This window comes from Elephas maximus, chromosome 13 (assembly GCF_024166365.1).
Source record: "Elephas maximus indicus isolate mEleMax1 chromosome 13, mEleMax1 primary haplotype, whole genome shotgun sequence".
Lineage (NCBI taxonomy): Eukaryota > Metazoa > Chordata > Mammalia > Proboscidea > Elephantidae > Elephas > Elephas maximus.
Window position 1 is genome coordinate 28365780 of NC_064831.1, and position 9956 is coordinate 28375735.

Genomic DNA, 9956 nt, shown 5'->3' on the forward strand with positions numbered 1-9956 from the left:
TGGGATCTGCCCCTAGCTGCCGGCTGGAAAATCAAAGACTACCTTTGCAACAGCTTATCGGAAGCAAACAAGCACAGGGAGGATTGAGCAAGAGTTTCTGGGACATCAACCTCCCAGAAGGAGCAAGACACGTAAGAGTGTGCTTGGTCCTCTACACAGGCCAAAGGTAATGATTAAGTAAACCTCCTGCAGATTTAAATGGGATGGGGACCAGCAGTGAAGGCAAATCTCCTTCCTTACAGCTGGAGTGCTCCTCATGAGCCAGTCCCACTCTCAGAAAAGATGTTTTCTGTGAGGATCATCTGCCTGGTCCTGAGTGTGGTGGGCACAGTATGGGTATGTCCCTTTATTTTCTCTTCTCTCTATCTCTCTGGTGTTCATTCAACAAAGAGCTTTAGGTCTGAGTCCACCCTACCTCTGTCCTGACATACTCAACCTTATAATCTCTAGGCCATTAAGGCAAGTTCCTAGATGGGCCTGATGCCTCAACAGTACAGGGTGATGGAACCCCAATAGTGTATAAATTCATCAGAGAAGCTCTAACATCTGTAAACCCAGTCTTTCAACATTGCCTTAAAAAAAAAAAAAGACAAAAAATCTTTGCCATCTTTGTTGCTATAAAGCCTCAGGGCTTTATAATTATAAATGGCATTTAATGCCATTATAAGGCTGGTAACAGAACAAAACAGTCTTATGATAAGAATTTTTCTGTAATTCTTAATTTCTTGCTATTTGTCCACAATAAGCAGAACAGTTGGTTTTAATATAGCTTTTCTGAAAAGCTATTTTTGTGTTTCTTTGAAGACAAAAAAAAAAAAAAAGAGCTATCTTCAAAAACATATTACATAGCAAAACCACAAGAGGTAAATTGAAGAAGCAATGTGGTTATTTTGGAAGCAATTATTTTCTTTTAAGAAACTCCTAATTTTGCAATAATTTCTAAAATTTGACTCCAGAGAACTGTGTAAGAGAAAAGAAGCTTCATTTACAAGGCTTCTAAACTGTGACAAATATGTTCAAGAAACTTAGTTACTTCCTGTTTAGTTATCCAGGATGTTAATTATTCTAATTATTATTATGTATTTCTTGCCTTTCACTGCTAATAAACCCTAATACCAGAGAGTAAACAGAAAAGCTAAAGGTTTTCTAACTTATTTTTCTCCCTTATAGTAAAATAATAAATGAAAACTTTTGTAGCAATAGAACTAATCACTTGCTAAAGTGATATGGTAGGTTATATATAGGTTTCAATTATTTCACCTTTCTCCCTTAGCAGCTATTGATATTGGATTTTTTACCTGTTATTGTTTTTGAACCATTTATTTTGAAATGTACTTGAAGTCCTTATTTTATTAGGTAAAAGGATTGTACTTATTCATTTAAATAAATGGTTCTTGATTCCTTAAATTATTATTTGAATTTTTAAAAAATAAGAACAAGATTGCAAATATTAACCAATTACACGATTAAACTGCTCTGAGTTAAAATAGCCAGGGCAAAAAAAAAAAAAAAAAAAATTTTGTATGTTGGTGGTATAGAATAATAATAGCTAACACCTAAAATCCACGTTTATTCATTAGAATATAAAGCCTTGTTGGAAGAATTATTTTATATCTTATATCACTTTATGGATCACAACAGAAATTTTTTAAATCTCTATTTCGGATTGCAAGACATTTAAAAAGTTGTGATTCATGAATGATTATTTTGCTTGTAGTCTACTTTCTGCATTTCAAACAAAAAGCAATCATTGCATGAGTGAATACCCTAAAAAGCGTTCCTGAGTCTAAATTGGCCACATTTGTATCCTTGGTATATACGCTTGCCCAAATTATTGACCCATCTCTAAAATCATGGCAGAAAAACTGAGGGAGAGAGAGAGGTTATTAGTGTGGGGTTTTTCCTGCTGAATTAGGAATTACTGGAGAAAGAACTCTTTGAATTTTCCAACGATTTTTCTATCTCCAGACATTAATGAAAATGGAAAAAGGTAAAGTTGACCTAGTTTCATTGATTCAAATAAGTTTCCTTATATAATGAATCGTTTAAAATGCCACTGGGTGGTGGGTACTATTTATAAACATGCTTATTCAGCACCGTTAAGAAATTTGTACACCCTATCTCATTTAATTCTCATAAATGGGTATGAAGATTTTCATTTGAAAGATGGGTACTATTTATTACGTGCTTATTTAGCACCGTTAAGAAATTTGTACATCTTATCTCATTTAATTCTCATAAACGGGTATGAAGATTTTCATTTGAAAGATGAGAAATGCCAAGCTTATGGAGGCCCCCAAAGCCGGTGGGTGGTGGGGGCTTTTACCCTCTGTGAGAATCTCCTCTCCTCCTTGGGACTTGCAGGCATTGCCAGTGTTGTCTCCTGCTTAGCTGGCTAACTGCTCTCTCTCTCTCACCCGTCTGTGTGAATCTTTAAAGACTGCAGAAACACAAGGTGATTTTCTAGAAGAAGGAGGAGGCGTGCGGGGCCCAAGGATTGTGGAAAGACAGCAGTCTGCCTGCAAAGATTCAGACTGGCCCTTCTGCTCTGATGACGACTGGGTGAGCAATGGGGATGTGGAGCGGGAGGTTCCTTCCGTGTGGGGCTAGAAGTGCTCATGGACCAGCTGGCACATGAAACTTTCCCCATAGGAAATCATCTAATGGTTCCTTATATGCCAAACTAAAGATGACAGGTGAAAAGAAACCTAGTCTCAAGATAACTGTTTTAATTACCAAAATGACTTGTACCTCCCAGACTGAATCCTTAGTGGGATTAGCGGATGGAATTTAAGTTGCATGTTTAGACAAGTACTAGGAATCTGAACATTGTAGCCTCAAGATTTCATGGGACTTAATATATGGTGAAAGGAGCCCTGGTTGTGCAAGTGGTTAAGCGCTCGGCTGCTGCTAACTAAGAGGTCGGTGATTCAAACCCACCATCCGCTCCGCAGGAGAAAGATGTGGCAGTCTGCTTCCCTAAAGATTAACCAGATCCCAAACCCATTGTGGTTGGGTCGATTCAGCCTTGGAAACCCTATGGGCAGTTCTATTCTGTCCGTACCAGGTTGATATGAGTCGGAATCGACTCCACGGCAACGGATTAACATATAGTTAAGTGGTTTTTCTGTGGTCTCTAACCCATTCTTTTAACCACTTTTAAGCCAATAGACGATCTGAAGAGATGGGGGAGGGAAGCAATGGGGAGTACATGGAAACCTGCAAAGATCCTGGATCCAACATAATTTCCCCCTTCACTTTCAGTACTCCAAATGTCCATCCGGCTGTAGGATGAAAGGGTTAATTGATGAAGTCAATCAAGACTTTACAAACAGAATTAATAAGCTCAAAAATGCACTATTTGATTATCAGAAGAACAATAAGGATTCTAGTTCACTGACCACGAATATAATGGAAATTCTGAGAGGGGACTTTGCCAATGCTGATAGTAAGTATTAACGTATTTATTACTTTGAATTTAAAAACAAACAAAAAACAAACAACAGCACATATCCTAAATAAATATGATGCCCCTTTATACCTACTGATATTTAGTTTCAAAGAGCTTAGTGTGGAAACACTTGCCTCTATTATACCCCTGAATTTTAAGGAGGGCCTTTTTGTTTTTGTTATTTTTATACCATAAAAAAAGCTTAGGTTAAAATTGTTTGAGGTCCCAAAGCAAGTCAGAATTTTGGATAAAGGACTAGAATGTACATGTGTTCTTTTCAAGAGAATATACTGACAATGAAATGGACCAGACCCTTTGAGGAGATCTTTTTCTTTCCCTCTTGCAGGGGAAGAAACTGAGAGACGAGAAGATTGCCCAAAGACACAAAGCTGTCCTGTGATGGGGCTGGGGTCTGAACTCACAGAGACCACCCAGCTGACTCTGTAGATACTTTTGTATTTAAAGTACAGAACTATGCTCTGTCTTTCTCATAGGACACTCATTTGGAGAAATTTGCTGATTTTTTTTTCCCCCATAAAGATGCACATTAGGAACAAGGAGCATCAGATTTGCCCTGGGCTTGGGCAGTACGTTTATTGTGACCCCAATTCCTGAACTCTTGCTTTGACTCTCTAGAGAGAAAATGAAACTCTCTTCTTCTGGGGTAACAGGAAAGGCAAACAAGGGTAAGGCCTTTAAAATGAGGCCTTGAGTAATTTTTAAGCGACAATGACTTTTCACTAAAAGCTATGGGAGTTGTAGCCTTAGGAGACACTTGAAAACTTTAAAGTCAATGGTGCTACACTAGTTGGCAAGGGAGTGATCCTGTCAACAGAGTCATGGTGGGGGGCAGAGGGGGAGCACTTGCCACAGGGGGCAAGTCCAAGGGGGCACCAGACAAGGTATGGAATGACATTCTGAGGCACCACAAATATGAAAGGCGCCTAACTGAGGTAACTGGACAAGAGGGGAGAAGGCATTTCTGCTGAGGGTCACTGCTAACACCACCTATTCATCTGGAAGTTGGGGGGGAGGTGCAATTTAGAGATTGCCCCTGGGTGCTCATTACCCTCCCTACGCTCCTGCCTGTTGACCCTAAGAACATGTAGGAACCATTTCAAATCTACAGATAGGAACAAAAAAGTCTTGATAAGAAAATTCAGTAATATGTTCAAGTTCCCTGATTTAAGGTCATGATAAAATAATTGGAATGTGATGGAACTGATGGCTTCATCGGCTAATTACACCTTTAGAATTCCACAGGAATTCCTTCTTCTTCGTTTATTTGGATTGCTAGTTGCTAAGGAGGCATCTTTCGTGGCATGCATGGACATAACACTATACAAAGATCAAATGTCTAATAGATATGAATTTCACAAATTAAGTGTCCGTAAAGCCTATAATCAACTTAAATGGGGAATATTTTATAAGCACATTTCCTTTTTTGCTATTACAAGCAAACTTCCTGGTGGCGTAGTGGTTAAGTGCTACGGCTACTAACCAAAAGGGCAGCAGTTTGAATCCACCAGGCGCTGCTTGGAAACTCTATGGGGCAGTTCTACCCTGTCCTATAAGGTCGCTATGAGTCAGAATCGACTCTACAGCAACGGGTTTAGGTTTTTTGGTTTATTACAAGCAAGCAAAGCCCTTGGCAGCGACTTCATTACCCTCATTTCTCGTTTCAGACAATGATAATACATATAGCCAAGTGTTAGAAGATCTGAGAAGCAGAATTGAGGTTCTGAAGCGCAAAGTCATAGAACAAGTACAGCGTATCCAGCTCCTGCAGACAAATGTCAGGGTCCAGCTGGTGGACATGAAAAGACTGGAGGTAAGCCTGTGGCTCTGAGGCTGGATTTCTTTGTTTTCAAATACCAGGAAAAAGGAAGGCAACAATCACTTAATGAGTGTTCATTATATGCGGAGCTGAGTGCTATATTCATTGCTGTTGCTAGTTGCCTTTGAGTAGATTCAGACTCGTGGTGCAGAGTAGAACTGCACAAAGGAGTTTTTAAGGCTGTGACCTTTTGGATACATATCACCAGGCCTTACCTTCAAGGTGCCTGTGGGTGAGTTTGAACCCCAAACCTTTTGTTAGTAGTCCAGCACTTAGTCATTTGAGCCACCCAGCGACTCCTTTACCTACAAAGTAGGTATTGTTTTACCTACTCTGCAGATGAAGAAACAAGCTCAGAGATATTAAGTTTTCCAAGGGCCCATGTATAGTAAATTTCCAAAGAAAATGTTGAGTCCCTGTTTGTCTGATTGCAAAGCCCTTGCTCTGTGCATGACACCAACATGCTTCTTAGCCTTCAGCCTCAATCTCATTGAGGATCACTCAATTGGAGTTTCTTTTCAAAGGGAATGGCACCTTACTCTTTTTTTTTGGAGCTTCTTATTTTGCTCAAAAAACAGTTGAATTTTTTAAATTGTGCTTTAAGTGAAAGTTTACAGTTTCTCATACAAAAATTTATACACGCATTCTTAAGTGACCCTAGTTGCTCTCCCTGTAATGTGACAGCACACTCCTCCTTTCCACCCTGGATTTTCCATGTCCATTCAACTAGCCCCTGTCTCTTTTTGCCTTCTCATCTCACCTCTGGACAGGAGCTGCCCAGTTAGTCTCATGTAAGGAACATTCTCTTCATGGGTATCATTTTATGTCTTACAGTCCAATCTAATCTTTGTTTGAAGAATTGCCATCTGGAATGGCTTCAGCTCTTGGCTGACAGAGAGTCCGGAGACCATGTCTTCCAGGGTCCCTCCAGCTTCAGTTAGACCATTAAGTCTGGCCTTTTTACTAGGCACCTTACTCTTGATCCATTCTCAGTTTAGGATGAATCCAAGTAGCTCTCATTGCTTGTCATGACTAGCCTTACAGGGAGCAAGGACACCAATACTCAGCATTTCTTCTACTGGATATGCTACATAAATGGAAAATAATGAGTATTAGTTAGTAGGTCTCCAAATCAAAGAAATTAAGCCAGTTTCTAAAAATTAAGTTAACTACCAGGAACTCAATGAACATTTATTTATATCTATCTTTTCTATTTATCTTTCTCCCCTTCTCTCTAGGTGGACATTGATATTAAGATCCGATCTTGCAAAGGGTCATGTAGTAGGTCTTTATCTCGTGAGGTAAATCTAAAGGACTATGAAGATTACCAGAGGCAACTTGAACAAGTCATTGCCAAAGACTTACTTCCCTCTAAAGACAGGCAATACTTACCACTGATAAAGATGACCCCAGTTTCAGTTTTGACTACTGTCGATTTCAAGAGCCAGCTTCAGAAGGCCCCTCCAGAGTGGAGGGCACTAGTGGAAAAGAAGCAGACAAGAATGGAGTTAGTGAGGCCTGGTGGACATGGGAGTGCCCCAGGAGACCCTTCAACTTATGGACCAGGATCCGAACATGAACACTCCCAGACCCCTAGACCTGGCAGCACTGGGCATCAGATTCCTAGTAGCTCTGGACCTGGTAGCTCTGGACATTGGAAGCCTGGGAGCTCTGAGCCTGGTAGCTCTGGACATTGGAAGCCTGGGAGCTCTCAGCCTGGCAGCACTGGACATTGGAATCCTGATAGCTCTGAACCTGGCAGCACTGGACACTGGAATTTTGGTAGCTCTGGACCTGGCAGCACTGGACATTGGAAACCTGGGAGCTCTGAACCTGGCAGCACTGGACATTGGAAACCTGGGAGCTCTGAACCTGGTAGCAGTGGACATTGGAGTCCTGGGAGTTCTGAACCTGGAAGTTCTGCCACTTGGAAACCTGGGATCTCTGGACCTGGAGGTTTTAGGCCAGATGTTTCAGGGCATGGGAACACCAGGCCTACCAACCCAGACTGGGGCAAATTTGAAGAGCTACCAGGAAGTATAAGTCCAGGGACAACAGAAGAGTTCTACACAGGTAAACTAGTCACTTCTAAAGGAGATAAAGAGCTCCAGATTGGTGAGAAGGTCACCTCTGGTAGCACAACCACCACTAGTCGTTCATGCTCGAAAACTGTTACTAAGACTGTTATAGGTGCTGATGGTCGCAAAGAAGTGACTGAAGAAGTGGTGACCTCCAAAGATGGTTCTGGCTGTGGTGACCCAAAAGACTTAGACCTGTTCCATTCTTTGGCTGGCAGAGGTAGCCTGGATGAATTTAGACACCCTGAGGAAGCTGCTTTCTTCGGCACTAGCTCAACAAGAGAAACAGTCTCAAGTTTACTTCCATCTATACACAAAGAGTTTGGAAGTAAGATCCTGCCTGGGAGCTCAGAATCTGACATTTTCACAAAATTTGGAGTACCTGAGTTCTCTTCCAGTAGTAAAACGTCAACTCACAGCAAACAATCTCTAACTAGTAGCACAACTTTCAGCAAAGGAGGCTCCACATTTGAAAGCAAAGCCTATAAAACGGTAGATGAAGCCGGAAGTGAAGATCTCAGAGGAACGCATAGCACCACGAGAAGCCAAACTAAAACTCGTCTTGCCAGAGGTATCCACACTTCTCCTTTCAGGAAGCCTTCCCTGACCCCCTAGACTAAGTCATTCTGCAATATGCTCCCATAGCACCTTGTACTTTTTTCCTAACCCTCTATCATGCTGTATTGAAATTATGCCTTTATTTCTCTGGTTTTGTTGCTGGACTGTAAGTTCCATAAGGGCAGAGGCTTTGTCTATCATGCTCACCACTGTATTCCCAAATGCCTAACAACACAAAGAGCAGTACTCAATAAATACGTGTTAAATGAATGAATGAATCCTTCTGAAACTCAGTTTTGAGTTTATTTAACCAAATTCTTTCACCCTTCAAAATGTGCATTGTTGCAATTGTCACTCATTTTATTAATCAGATTTTTAGCGTGTGTCTCAGTTGGCATTTAGGTCAGATTAAAAACAAGTTATAGTCCTATTAATTGATGCTTACATATCTTTACTGGTTACTTGCTTTATGTGCAAGTGAAATTCCAGTTCCACTGAGGAAAGTTCCCTCATCTGCATTGAGATATGTTATATCTAAAAGTCAGTGCATCCTTTCCTCAGGGAAGGAAGGAGGGAAGGAAGGAAGGAAGGAAGGAAGGAAGGAAGGAAGGAAGGAAGGAAGGAAGGAAGGAAGGAAGGAAGGAAGGAAGGAAGGAAGGAAGGAAGGAAGGAAGGAAGGAAGGAAGGAAGGAAGGAAGGAAGGAAGGAAGGAAGGAAGGAAGGAAGGAAGGAAGGAAGGAAGGAAGGAAGGAAGGAAGGAAGGAAGGAAGGAAGGAAAAGAAAGCCAGTATCTGCCTTCATTTAAACTGGGCCATGCCTATTTTTGTAAAGTTAAATGAAAGTAACTTCTTCCAACCAGCTCAATTTTTTTTTTAGACTGTGATGATGTCCTCCAAACACATCCTTCAGGTGCCCAAAGTGGTATTTTCAATATCAAGCTACCGGGATCCAGTAAGATTTTTTCTGTTTATTGCGATCAAGAGACCGGTTTGGGAGGATGGCTTTTGATCCAGCAAAGAATGGATGGATCACTGAATTTTAACCGGACCTGGCAAGACTACAAGAGAGGTTTCGGCAGCCTGAATGACAAGGGGGAAGGAGAATTCTGGCTAGGCAATGAATACCTCCACATACTAACCCTAAGGCGCTCTGTCCTTCGAGTTGAATTAGAGGACTGGGCAGGCAATGGGGCTTATGCAGAATATCACTTTCAGGTAGGTCCCGAGGCTGAAGGCTACGCCCTTCACGTCTCCTCCTATGAGGGCAGTGCGGGGAATGCTCTGGTTGAGGGTTCTGCAGAGGAAGGGCCAGAGTACACCTCTCACGCAGGCATGCAGTTCAGCACCTTTGACAGGGACGCAGACCAGTGGGAAGAGAACTGTGCAGAAGTCTATGGAGGAGGCTGGTGGTACAACAACTGCCAAGCGGCCAATCTCAATGGCATCTACTACTCTGGGGGGTCCTACGACCCGAGGAACAACAGTCCTTATGAGATTGAGAATGGAGTGGTTTGGGTTCCCTTCAAAGGAGCAGATTATTCCCTCAGGGCTGTCCGCATGAAAATCAGGCCGCTGGTGGCCCAGTAGATGGAAGAGAGTGAGAGAGTGAGAGTGCTGTGTTTGTGTAGTGAAGTGGGAGGAAAAAAGTAAGAAAGACAAAGCAGTCAAGATTCTTTACGATCCACTGAAAAATTCCCAGGTGCTATTCCATTTTTCTTTGTACTGTAGCTAAATGTAACTGAGACATATTAGTGCTTTAAAAAATAAAGTTATATGAGTTTTTATCTTTAAAATAGCTCTGTGGGTTTGCAAATTATTATAAAGTTATGCCAAGGGACATTCAGTACATCAGAAAGAAAGCATTGGATGGATGCCCCTTTGTGGTGCTCTGAGGACATTTGGAAACCTTCCTCCTCTTCTCCCACCACCCAAAGTCACAAGGCCATTGTAAAGGGAAACAGTTGTTTCATTCATTCAACTTGAATGGCTTTAAAACAATATTTTAAATTAAAACTCACTGACTTGAACAATGG

The 9956-nt window shown here is 41.4% G+C and overlaps 1 protein-coding gene across 1 annotated transcript; it reads left to right on the forward strand.

Annotated features, from left to right (window-relative positions):
• The first annotated feature begins 246 nt into the window (after nt 1–246).
• On the forward strand, nt 247–9556 carry FGA (fibrinogen alpha chain). The gene is made up of 6 exons (XM_049905710.1): nt 247–336; nt 2440–2562; nt 3265–3448; nt 5137–5282; nt 6527–7937; nt 8801–9556. The coding sequence occupies exons 1-6, from the start codon at nt 283–285 to the stop codon at nt 9508–9510; spliced, it is 2628 nt and encodes an 875-aa protein (XP_049761667.1). The 5' UTR covers nt 247–282; the 3' UTR covers nt 9511–9556.
• Nucleotides 9557–9956: the final 400 nt, after the last annotated feature.